The 13,498-nt window shown below is 39.1% G+C and overlaps 1 protein-coding gene and 1 non-coding gene across 3 annotated transcripts in view; both read right to left on the bottom strand.

Moving 5' to 3' along the window:
- Nucleotides 1-9,775, bottom strand: part of IARS1 (isoleucyl-tRNA synthetase 1) — a 104,148-nt gene extending 94,373 nt beyond the window's left edge. Inside the window, exons 1-5 of one of the 2 annotated variants that reach the window (XM_070738605.1) lie at nucleotides 9,486-9,775; nucleotides 7,446-7,571; nucleotides 7,070-7,226; nucleotides 4,441-4,560; nucleotides 3,790-3,872 (exon numbers count right to left, since the gene is read on the bottom strand). In XM_070738605.1, coding sequence (XP_070594706.1) covers nucleotides 3,790-3,872; nucleotides 4,441-4,560; nucleotides 7,070-7,226; nucleotides 7,446-7,564 — 479 coding nt within the window. In that variant the 5' untranslated portion in view covers nucleotides 7,565-7,571; nucleotides 9,486-9,775. The remainder of the gene's footprint in view (nucleotides 1-3,789; nucleotides 3,873-4,440; nucleotides 4,561-7,069; nucleotides 7,227-7,445; nucleotides 7,572-9,485) is intronic. The other variant, XM_070738606.1, reaches the window with a different exon arrangement.
- LOC139163293 (small nucleolar RNA SNORA84) lies at nucleotides 8,759-8,893 on the bottom strand. The gene has a single exon (XR_011558455.1). It is a non-coding gene; the product is annotated as a small nucleolar RNA SNORA84 (small nucleolar RNA).
- Nucleotides 9,776-13,498: the final 3,723 nt, after the last annotated feature.

The following is a 13,498-nucleotide window of genomic DNA, read 5'->3' on the forward strand; positions in this document are numbered from 1 at the left end:
AGAGGCAAAAAAATCTTAAACCCCAGGTTTGTATCTCGAAAAGTTTGTATGAAGAGGGGTTTGTAAGACGAGGTATCACTGTACTTAATACTAAAACAGGGCATTTCAGATGATACTTTTAGAGGTCTTTAAAATTGATGTGGCTTTCTGGAAGTATTCTCTGCTATTTAAAAAAAGATATAATAGCACTTGGTCTCTTCAGATCAAGCATTTATTTTAAAATCTTCTTCATTTTGTTAAGTTGTCTAGAACAATAATAAAGTAGTCTTTAAAAAATAAGTCTAATACTTTGAACTTTCTATAGATATTTATGGTTATTGACTTACCTCCTTGCAGCAAAAGACAAACAGCCAGTTTCAGCCTTTGCCTCTCCCTGAAGTAATTTGCCTCCCCTGCAGCTTTATTTCACTTTCATTTTAACAGGTAGGCATGCCAGCAACTTCAATCAATCACCTGAGTGTTGGGAGGCATATAATCAGTGGCTTGTGCTAATCAGACTCTGTTTGCTGCAAGGAGGTAAATTGTTGGCAGGCAGAGACCAAAGAATGGCAGTGGCAGGATGGGGCTACATTTGGTGTATAAGACGCAACCAATTTTCACCCTATTTTGGGAGATAAAATGGTGCATCTTATACTACAAAAGTACGGTACCTTAAAGAAAAGCACGACTGCTATCACAGCAACATTTCTCGTATTACAATGACATAACTTCTATGGTTGTCAGGAAGGACTTTATTTTTATGTCAGTTCTGCTATCTTAAGAAAAAACGCCATTGTTGTTTTCAAATGTAAAAGCTTTCCTCACTCTTCTGAGCTAATTCTGTAGTCTTGTGATAGAAGTGTTGTCAAGTTCATGCCTATTTCAATTTTGTTCATACCTCAACACGAGTCCTATCACATCCCTTTGCAGAATTGCTTTGCTATCCATATCTGAACTTTCATTTCACCCTTGTAACGTGTTTTCTGCTACTTTTTCTTCTTTTACCTTGCTCTTCTTAAATAGAAAATCATATTCCTCTATAGTCATCCTAGAATGAATTAATGGTAAAGATAACCTGGCCAAATTTAAGGCAGCAGAGCACATTGTTAATAGGCCTCCAGTTTAAAATTATGTGAGTTTGGAAATGTGGTTTTTATTGCTGGCCCTCATAGAAATGATGGAAAAATCTGCATAAACCACTTTTAATAAGCATTAAATATTTCTTTGCAATTATTATTCATATTTTATTTAACAGAGCTGATAACAATGATGCCTGCAACCATAAAAAGGTAATTTGACTGTTTTTTCCCCTCTTGTAATGTTCCCAAAAATAGAGATCCTCCAAACTCAAATTCTGGTTGATTGGGATTTTTTTCCCCTTAGGACCATAGCTGGAGAAATTAAATCCCTTTTCCATGCCTGTTAGTAGCCAGTAGTCTCCAAGCCTCCTACTGTTTAATACTATTTGAATTTAAAATGCTGCTCCCTAAAAGCACATTCACCTGTTTTAAATTTTGTTAATCACACTTTGAAGTAGTAAATTACCATTCAAGCAATATAATCAACATAGTCCATTATACATTTTTGAAATATGAAGGTAATTTTATGTCCCTTTTCCAAAGAACAAATAGCTACTTGAGTGAAAATAAAGGCCAAATATAATAGGACACTCACAGGCTGAATCATTAGCAACGCATGAATTTAAATCAGCTAGCCCCTCTTGTAGAATTTCCTCCAAGTACAAGAATATGAAATTACACAGCAACTTTTTTCAATTACTGTATTTTAACATTTGAGCTCACTTATAACAATACCAGAATAAAATACTTATAACAATACCAGAATAAAATGAGATTTGCAAAGCCAGCTGAGTTTTGTGTAACTATGACAAAGACAGAGATTTGTGAACCAGCTTAGGGTAGTTAAAGCACCAGGCTAGAAATTAGGAAATTGTAACCTCTAGTTCTATCTTAGGCCCAAGAAAGTTTGGGCCAGACACTGCCCTAGGAATGAAGCAAAGGCAAACCATTTCCAATATTTTACTAAAAAGAGAATTGTCCAGGTAGGCAGCAGGAATCAACAGACTCAAATACACATGCGTGCGCACACACACACAAAATATAGATATTTCTGCCTATCCCTGCAGTGGTTTTGGCAGCATTTTTGGAGGTTTGGCATTTATTTCTTACTTGTTTCATTGTTATTGTTTTTTTAAATTAAATGTATAGGCCGCCCTTCTCCAAATAGACTCAGGTTGGCATTTATTAGCCACCCGAGTCTGCAGACAGGGGGGGCATACAAATCTAATAAATAAATAAATAAATAAATTTAATGAAAGATACAATAATAAAAATACAGTTTAAAATCCCAGTATAAACATTCATACATCATTCATTCATAGCTACTGGCCGGAGAAGGGAATAATGCTCAACAGCCCCAGACCTAGCAGCAAAAACATGTTTTTAAGGCCTTTCTAAAGGCCATGAGGGTGTGGGCCATGTGAATCTCTGGGGGCAGTTGGTTCCAGAGGACCGGAGCCACCACAGAGAAGGCCCTTCCCTGCAGCACTGACAGACAACATTGTTTGGCTGACGGGACCTGGAGAAAGCCAACCCTGTGTACTCTGGTCGGTCGCTGGACCATGTGAGGCAGAAGACAGTACCGCAAGTAATCTGGTCCTAAGCCCTGTAGGATTTTATATGTAATAACCAACACCTTGAATTGCATTCGGAGACCAATCAGAAGCCAGTGCAGCTCACGAAGTGATGGTGTTACATGGGTTTATCTAAGTACACCCATGACTGCTCGCACAGTTGCATTCTGGATAACCTGCTTCAAACACTCTTCAAAGGTAGCCCCATGTAGAGTGCATTGCGGTAATCAAGCCTCAAGGTAATGAGGGCATGAGAGACTGTGAGAAGAGACTCCGTATCCAAATAGGGCTGCAACAGGTGCAGCAGGTGAACCTGTGCAAAAGTCCTCCTAGCCACAGTCGAGACATGATGTTCTAGTCTCAGCTGCAGATCTAGGACTCCCAAGTTGCAGACCCACTCTGATGGGGTCAAAATTTCCCCCCTCCCCAGAGTAATGGATGGACAGATGTAATAGGCTATTTTACAAGTAATCTGTTTGTTTGTTTGTTTGTTTGTTTGTTTGTTTGTTTGTTTGTTTATATATTAAACTTCTTAGCCGGCCGCCTCCCTCACAGAGAGGCTCTGGGAGGTGTACAATTTAATCGATACAATAAAACATTGAAAATTGAATAACTGATTTGATTTTAAAAGGTAAAACAACATTATAAAGTTGCAAGAGGTGGTTATATCCAGGAAGAGAAGACTGAGTTATTAATTCAGGAAAGGGGAGGGCCTCATGGGCCCAAACAGCCCCATGGCTGTGTGTGTCCCTGTGTCTCCCATGCAAGGCTACACAGCCACATTTTGACCCCTTTACAGAAGGCCAAAAGATTTGGGGCTTTCGTCACATCTGAGGGCAAGATGTTCTACAAAGCAGGGCAGTGGCAAATGAGGTCCTCTTCAGTCTGAATTCTGAGACTGCCTGAGGCATGCCTTTCCTGCCTGAAAGAGTGGGACAGACTGATATAATGGGGCAAAGTAGCCTGAGGCTATGCCATATAAGGTTTTATAGGTAATGACCAACAATACTTTGAATTGGATGCTTCTGCTAATACTATTCCCCCTTAAAGGAATAATCATCAAGCAACTAACCCCAGAACATTGCTGATGGAGGAATTTGGCTTTAAAAGGCACATAAATACAACATAAACCATTCAAGAAGTTAAAAAATACCTACCAGACAGTCTCCATGAATTCTGGATAAAGAGTTTTATAATCATTGTCAAAATCAATCCACCTCCCTAGTCTTGTAACACTGGTCTGAAAAGACATTAAATACAATGTACATCACAGCTCAACATAGCTTGGACATAGCATGTATGCTTCATTATTATTATTATTATTTTTCTGTTAAAGAAAAAGGGGGAGACCTAATTTCTTCCCTGGTAAAATAAAAATATTTTCAGGAACAACTTTGTCTTGAAATGCTAAAGAATAAATTCATACAGTATGCAGTGTTTACAGAATCATGCTATATTGCAGCATAATTCTTGACATAGGAACAGAACGGTGCCCAATGCGCTTATCCAGTTAAACTATTACAAACAGCATTCTGATGCCATAATAATTAATATCCAACAATCAGATCTCAAGGTTTTTGTTCTTGCATAATGTTTAACCTGCATAATGTTTAAAATTTAGCAACTTACAGTTAACCACTTTTGAAAGCAGAGAAGACTACAGAAGTAATCAATCAATCTGCTATTCAACATTAACAATCCATCTATCTTAAGCCATGTTTTTTGAATCAGCTAATAAACATCTAAAATAGGATAAATTGAAACAAATCTGCAATAAACACTATAAACAACATTTTTTTCTCACTTACTCTCCATTCCTGAGCATATCTCATCACAATTCCTCGACAGTTGCGATTATATTCTGCAATCCCCATTTTTGCAACATCTTCAGGTCCTTTGATACCTAGTGCTTTGTCAATTTCATACTCCTAAGGAATTCAAAAGCATGATTTTTTGAATGAAAAACAGAATAATCAGATAGACAGATAGACACCGACAGAATTAATAGAGGGAGGGAGAGTGGAGAGAGAGAGAGATGTCCAACAGACAGTAAAACTTGGTAAGTATAAACAATTTACTTTTTGCAAAAAAAGCTATATATATGCAGGCCATCTGGCACATAGCTTTTGTAAAAGACTAAACTTAAGTTCAGAAAGTTCTACAAAGCTGAAATAACTACAAAATCAATAGCATTTGATTTTCCAATCCAAAGTCCTTTAAAAATTATCTTTACACTCTAATACCAAATATATTATAACAATGTCCTGAAATGGGTTTTTAGGTTTATGGTTTTTAGATTATTAAATTAAATTAATGTTTTTCTTCATGCATTAACAAAGATATTTATATTACTTCAATCTAATTAATTTTAAAATTGCCTCTAGTGAACAACATATAAATATAAACACAACATACTATTAACACTAACAAGCCTAATCTAGTACCATAGATACAATGGTACACCAATCCAAATACGAATTTCAACATCTTAATCAGCAGTCATTCCACTAATCTTAGAGGTCTTTCAGAACAGTTAGGTATTTACAAGGTTTCAAAATGAGAGGCGAAATTATTCTACAAAGAGAGCTCGCTTCTGGGTACCTTCTCATCAGATATTCTTCGGTATACATTAAATGGGCAGATAATATCCAAAATAGGCAGACTTGAATATAGGCAAATATCCAGGCCCGAAGTCAACTTCCCCATCATTTATCTTGCATCTTTTTATTTTATGTATCCTGAGAGCATATGCACCAAGACAAATTCTTTGTGTGTCCAATCACACTTGGCCAATAAAATTCTATTCTATTCTATTCTATTTGTTGTTGGAAGTTGGCAGAAAGTTGCAAGGAGGTCCCACGAGCCTTACTTAATGACAACAATAGGGACTACTGGGATTGCTGCTACTAAGGGCAGCCATGTGACATTGCCATTTATGACCTTATTGCTTAGCAACAGAAATTCCAGTTTCAATTGTTGTTAAGTGAAGACTGTCTGTGGAGCTTGTCAGCAAACCACCTTTGTGTCACCTCGATATAGTACAGCTCATCTTACAAACTTAATTCTTTCCATGTCAAGGTTCGTAAGTAGAAAAGTCCGTAAGATGAAACAATGTTTCCTATAGGAATCAATGTAAAAACGAATAATGTGTGCAATCCCAAAACTCACCCCTTTTGCATTGCGCCACTGAGAATCCCCGCCTCCGGACTTCCATTGCCAGCCGAAGCGCCCGTTCTTGCACTGCTGGGATTTCCCTGAGGCTCCCCTCGCTGAGAAACCCCACCTCCGGACTTCCGTTGCCAGCCAAAGCCCCCGTTCTAGCGCTGCTGGGATTTCCCTGAGCCTTCCCTCGATGGAATTCAAAGCAGTGTCGGCAAAAATGAAGGGAATCCCAGCGAGGGGAGCCTCAGGGGAATCCCAGCAGCGCAAGAATGGATGCTTCGTCTCACAACAGAAGTCCGGAGGTGGGGATTCCCAGCAAAATGAGGCTCAGGTGAATCCCAGCGCTTCGGCTGGCAACAGAAGTCTGGAGGCGGGGCATCCCAGCAGCGGCGGCGGCTTGGGTTCGTAAGGTGAAAATATTTCCGATGAGGAGGCAAAAAAATCTTAAACACCGGGTTCATATTGCGAAAAGTTCTTTAAAAGAGGCATTCGTAAGACAAGGTACCACTGTATTTACATAATTGTATGATATATGTACAACTTTTTTGGTAGGTGGGTGGGTATTATGTGTGTGTGTGTGTGTGTGTGTGTATGTATATAAAATTATCTGAATATATACAAATTATTTGAATAAGTTCCATGGTTTCATCCAACACTGACCAGTCACAAGAATACAAATGATGGGCGGAATGGATTCCGATGAACATTCCTTAAATTCCTTACAGATACCCCTAAATATAAGCAGAAACTTGGTAAGGTTTCAGGCATGGATAGTAACACCTAGGCATACTGGGTAGAAGGATAATGTAAAGGAATATTAAGATCCCAAAAGCAATGAAAAAACGTTACCCAATCTGGTAATTAAATGTCTGTAAGCAAAATTCTCAGAGAGCACCAAGAACTCCACAAAGTCATAAAAACCCAATTCTGAAGCATTGGATGCGGCTAATCTTCAGAGGTTACTTTTCAAAAAAACAGATTAAAGTACTAATTGTAAATAAATTCCAAAGAAGCCCTTAAAAAGATTTGTTTTTTTTCAACCTACAAAATTATTATTTGAACGAATAATCTAACTCTGACTAAACTGGCTCAAGTTTATTGGATTGCCTTTGCAATTTTTATAAATTAAACTGACATCAAAGTAATTAAGTCACCCTTTTCTGTGATGAAAACTACTCAGATCAATGATCTCTATCAGTGTAGTTGAAAAGCTTGAATAGGTTGACAGCTGATAACCAAAACAATAATATATAGAAGCAAAGATGTTAAACATACCACAGGCAAACCATGGCAATCCCAGCCAAATCTTCTATCAACATGAAACCCACTCTGATGAGCAAATCTAGTTACTATGTCTTTAATGGTTCCTGCAAGTATGTGGCCATAATGCGGAAGCCCTGTGGCAAATGGAGGACCATCATAGAAGGTAAACCTAGGAAGCAAAAAAAAAAATGCATAAAATTTAAAAGGACATCATCTTTCACATTTTAATCTGCTTTTTATTACTGAGGTTTTTGGTTTTAATTTGAAAACCAAAAATATATGTGTTATAGCACACCAATTCAAATATCAAGTTTCAAAAGAAAAGATCTCTGAATAACTGCGGTTTGATTATAAGAATTATGCAAATCCTAGGAATGTACTGTCTTACCTAGGTCTGTTTTTTGACTGCTTGAGACATTCTTGAAAGCAATTAAGTGTGTTCCAAATCTGCAGTATTTTCTCTTCTTCCTCTGGAAAGTTTATGTTCTCTGACACTTGCTGAATCATCCTTTTCCTACCCAAAAGAAAGCAATAGTCAAAAAAGTTAAAATATCTCTATATAATTTCTGCATGTCAAGTAAATTGACAATTCAGACCTATTCTTAAAACTACTGCATCACATAACATATCTAATCAGAAATAAGTCCTACTATATATGGAATTAATTATTAACTGTTTGCTCAATTATCTTTCTTCTTAATGTTTAGGACTGCAATTCCTAAAAGTGGGAAAAATGAGCTAACATACAGCTAGCCGCTAATAGCTTTCTGATTAAATATTATAAGCAAAAAAGCACGAGTACTTAAGACAACAATGTTGTGTTGCATGTTACAAGGACTCTCTGGTAATCTTTTTGCAGGTACTGTAATGCAAAGCCAGCATTATTCATTGTAAATATGCACCATTCCATGCAACATGCTGCATGTCACTCCAACTTAGCTTGTCTAGGAACACAATCTATGCGCAATGCTATGCCCATTTAATGATTCTATGAAGCTCTAGGAATCCATCCTCATGTGTTGCTAGATGCTAAAATTATTTGCCACCATTTAGCACCAACATGTTCAGATAGATTACTGCCATAGGTTTTCCACCAAATAAATGCTCAAGCTGTTCACCACTTTTTTTTAACATGACAGCACATGCTGAAAATTAGCTAGGTCCATCCACTTCTACATGACAACCCCTCCCCTAACTAAAAGTGCAGGCATCAGCTGCACATTTTAGTACTAAATAAAACCAGGAAATCTTAAACACTTTTAAAAAATGTAATACAAACTAGAATTCCAAGCCTGTCACTTGCCAGAAATTGGAAGCAAAAGCCAAAGGCTGACTTCATATTCCAACTTCTTAGAAAACAAATAAACCCAGGGTTCAAGATGAGTGCCAAACTATCATAAACCAGCAATGGAAATTTCCTGTTTTATTTAACTAAAAGCAGGAGAAAGACTAAACAGATGCAATCATTTGGCAATGCCAACACACACTTGCACATTTGCAATGGCTTTAGCGCTGCATAACAGAGCAAACATGATGCAGATATTCTTCTCCTTCATTATTGGCTCAAATATTCTTACGTTGCTTAGTGAAAGGTTTTCCTGGGGGGGGAGGAGGAAGCAGAAATACTAAACACACAGGCACAGCTCTAAAGTGATTCACAGTTCTTGCCGCAGTAAAGAACTGCACCTGTAGCAAGGAAAGCAATGTAACAATGACCGGGCTATGGAGGCTGCTAAAATATCAAACTCCATGCATATGCCAGAGTAATTTATTTTTGGCCCATTTCTACCAACTGAAACACTGCACTGACACAACAGTTTTCAGAAACCACAGGGCACATCTTTTGAATGTAATAAACATCAATACAATACAATGCAGTACAAAATAAAGGTCAGAGGTAATTATCTTGTATGTGTTTCAATGGAATATTTCACTTGACATTTTGGGTATGGGCGTGGATGAGCTGGGAGGGTTGGACTAGATCAGTGTTTCCCAACCTTGGCCACTTCAAGATATCTGAACTTCAACTCCCAGAATTCCCCAGCCAGCATTCGCTGGCTGGGGAATTCTGGGAGTTGAAGTCCAAATATCTTCAAGTGGCCAAGGTTGGGAAACACTGGACTAGATGACCTGCAAGGTCCCTCCCAACTTTTGTTAAATCCGAATCGGATGTAGGCATCGACCCCTGCGCTACTTTTGCCCGATCTGATGCGTCAGAATTTAATTCCCACTATTTTCCATCCCCACGATCGTAGAATCGGGAGTCGATTTAATATCAGCAGAAGATGATTCCTATATTGGATTTCTCAAGAAGGAATGACATCTCAGCTTTTCTTTAAAACTGTATGAAAGGAGCGTTCGAATTTAGCTACAAATTCCGGAGGCAGCGCCCCGGAATACGATCGATCCTCGGCAGTTTCCCACCTACCTTTCTTTCGACAAAGGGTTTTCCTAATAACAGACGACACGAAATAAAAGAAATCCGCCGCCGCCGCCCCTTTTCCCCGCCCACGCCCACTCCTCTCTTTCGGCTTCCCCCAGTAAAGACACCGATCGCCTGCTTTTAGGCCCAGCAGCTTGCAGCCCGCGACCGGCTAAAAATGATGCAACTCCCGAGCAAGAGAAAGCATGACAGGAAGTCCGAGAGTGAAAAAAAAAAGAAAGAAATCCACCACCTATCCACTCGCGGCTGCTCCGAGCTTTCCCATCATAGGCCGCAAATAAGGCGGCCCTCGATTGGGTAGAGACAGCCCGTCCCCGAGCAAAGGTTAACGCCTCTCAGCCAGAGGGAGGGGGACCTGAAAACCGGCGGCTCGCACCTAAAAAAAGGTGTCGGCTGCTCCGTTTTGCTCGTCGTGGGAAACCGGGAGGCGCGTTATGCGCGTTTAGCGGCAGAGAATGTGACGAATAGAACCTGGAGACATTCCGAACGTTCGGTTATTATTATTATTATTATTATTATTATTATTATTATTATTATTATTATTAATTAGATTTGTATGCCGCCCCTCTCCGAAGACTCGGGGCAGCGGTTAACAAATCATTTCTCGATCCTGATTGCTAGCGATCCAGGGATCAATTCTGACGTGTATCCCAAATAATAATAATAATAATAATAATAATAATAATAATAGTAGTAGTAGTACAGTAGTTGTAATAATAATAGTAGTAGTTGTAATAATAATAATTGCAGTAGTAGTAATAATAATAGTAGTAGTAATAATAATAGTAGTAGTAATAGTAGTAATAATAATAATAATAATAATATTAATAATATAATTTATTAGATTTGCATGCCGCCCCTCTCCGAGAACTCGGGGTGGCTCACAACAATAATAACAAGGTACAAATCCAATATTTAAAAACACAATTTAAAAACCCTTATTAATAAAATAATCACACAACCCAATCAAACCATACATAAAGCAGTAGTTAGGGGAGGTGTCAATTTCCTCATGCCTGGCGGCAAATGTGAGTTTTCAAAAACTTACGAAAGGCAAGGAGGGTGTGGGTAGTTCTGATCTCCGGGGGGGGGGTGTTGGTTCCAGAGGACCGGAGATGCCACAGAGAAGGCTCTTCGCCTGTGCCCCACCAGACGACATTGTTTAGTTGATGGGACCCATAGAAGGCCAACTCTGGGACCTAATCGGCCACTGAGATTCGTGCAGCAGAAGACGGTTCCGGAGGTATTCTGGTCCGATGCCATGTAGGGCTTTACAGGTCATAACCAACATTTTGAATTGTGACCAGAAATGCCTCAAAGAGAAAAAATAATAATAATTGTATTTGCACTTTGCTGGGGAATCCTCGACTTCGTTTAGTGACCGTTTGAAGTTACCACGGCCCTGAAAAAAGTGGCCAGTGACAATTTTTCACACTTAACATCTGTTAACACTTAACATCTTAACACAATTAACACTTAACATCTTCACATTTCACATGGCACCTGTGCTTTCATGTGATCGAAATTCAGATATTTTGCAACTGACTCATTGATGATGAACAAGCAGGAAGAGGGAGATTGTGATCCTGCTATACAGAGTGCTGGTGAAACCACATTTGGAATACTGTGTTCAGTTCTGGAGACCTCACCTACAAAAAGATACTGATATCTTTTGAACCGGTCCAAAGATGGGCTACAAAATTGGTGGGGGATCTTAAGCATAAAACTTATCAGGAAAGACTTAATGAACTCAATCTGTATAGTCTGGAGGACAGAAGGAAAAGGGGGGACATGATCGAAACATTTAAATATGTCAAAGGGTTAAATAAGGTTCAGGAGGGAAGTGTTTTTAATAGGAAAGTGAACACAAGAACAAGGGGACACAGTCTGAGGTTAGTTGGGGGAAAGATCAGAAGCAATGTGAGAAAATATTATTTTACTGAAAGAGTAGTAGATGCTTGGAACAAACTTCCAGCAGACGTGGTTGGAAAATCAACAATAACTGAATTTAAATATGCCTGGGATAAACCTATCCATCCTAAAATAAAATACAGGAAGGGCAGACTAGATGGACCATGAGGTCTTTTTCTGCCATCAATCTTCCATGTTTCTATGATAATGGTGGCAGTGTACCAGAGTCACATGGTCCAGGAGCGGATTGCCATTAGTGCTGCTACTGGCACACTGTGCAAGCAGCTTCAGTTCTCTTGTCCCAGCATGTTTTTGCTTCTGCGCATGCGCAGGAAGCAAAAACATACTGAAATCTTGTAAGGGGATATTCGTCTGAGATTTTGGTGATATAGGTTTTTTGCTTCCATGCATGCACATAAGGAAAAAAATAGCCAAAATTTCACTTGTGCATCCCCATGAGATTTTGCTTCTGTGCATGAGCAAAAATACACTGGGATACCTGCGCATGCAAGAGAACCAAAGGTGCGCATGCAGTGTACCATTCACTACAGGTGCACTGTCCTGTACCACAGTGTTTCCCAACCTTGGCAACTTGAAGATATTTGGACTTCAACTCCCAGAATTCCCCAGCCAGCACTGGCTGGGGAATTCTGGGAGTTGAAGTCCAAATATCTTCAAGTTGCCAAGGTTGGGAAACACTGCTCTACCATACCGGTAGCAACTCACTACTGAAGTTATCCCTTTTTGTGACCTCCTGGCAATGGGGAAACCAGATTCGCTTAACATCCAGGTTACAAATCCAATAAATAAATAAATAAATAAACTGAAGTGATTCACTTAATTAATTAATTTATTTTATTTTATTTATTTTATTTTTATGCCGCCCTTCTCCTTAGACTCAGGGTGGCTTACAACATGTTAGCAATAGCACTTTTTAACAGAGCCGGCATATTGCCCCAACAATCCGGTTTCCTCATTTTACCCACCTCGGAAGGATGGAAGGCCGAATCAACCTTGAGCCGGTGATGAGATTTGAACCGCTGACCTGCAGATCTACAATCAGCTTCAGTGGCCTGCAGTACAGCACTCTACCTACTGCGCCACCCCGGCTCTTAATTGTGGCAAGAAAGGTCGTAAAATGAGGCAAAGTTCATTTAGAATAAGGTAAGCAGATTTAAACATTGCTAAAGAGAGACACCAATGACAGTGGTGGGGGGGGCGAGGGGGGAGCTTCTTGATTAAAAATTTGGTGTACCGTATTTTTCAGTGTATAAGACACCCTGGTGTATAAGACGCTCCTAGATTTTAGAGGAGGAAAAAAGTATTCTGAATCAAATGGTGTAGTATTAAATAGTAAGAATAGAATAGAACAGCATAGAATAGAATAGAATAGAATTCTTTATTGGCCAAGTGTGATTGGATACACAAGGAATTTGTCTTGGTGCATATGCTCTCAGTGTACATAAAAGAAAAAGATACATTTGTCAAGAATCAAACACTTAATGATTGTCATAGGGGTCAAATAAGCAATGAAGAAACAATCAATATTAATAAAAATCTTAGGATACAAGCAACAAGTTACAGTCATACAGTCCTAAGTGGGAGGAAATAGGTGATAGGAATGATGAGAAAAAGCTAGTAGAAATAGAAGTGCAGACTTAGTAAAAAGTTTGACAGTGTTGAGAGAATTATTTGTTTAGTAGAGTGATGTCGTTCGGGGGGGAAACTGTTCTTGTGTCTAGTTATCTTGGTGTGCAGTGTAATAGTAACTTCTCCAGCCACCAGGGGGTTGGTTTGTGGCTCCTGGTGTTTTCTGTGGGAAATGTCTCCCTTTCTTCTTTTCTTCCCTCCCTTCCTCCGTCCTTTTTCCTCTCTTTCCCTCCCTCTCTTTCCCTTTTCTTTCTTTCTCTCCACTTCTCTCTCTCTTTTCCCTCTCTCTCATTTCTGTGTCCCTCTCCATCGCTCTCCCCCTTTTTGCTCTCATTGGTTTCTCTCCCCCCCCCTTTTTGCTCTCATTTCTCTCACTTTCATTTCTGTTTTTCTCTCTTTCCATTTCCTCTCCCTTTTTCTTTCTCTCCCTTTCTCTC

The sequence above is a fragment of the Erythrolamprus reginae genome, chromosome 2 (genome assembly GCF_031021105.1).
Source record: "Erythrolamprus reginae isolate rEryReg1 chromosome 2, rEryReg1.hap1, whole genome shotgun sequence".
Classification (NCBI taxonomy): domain Eukaryota; kingdom Metazoa; phylum Chordata; class Lepidosauria; order Squamata; family Dipsadidae; genus Erythrolamprus; species Erythrolamprus reginae.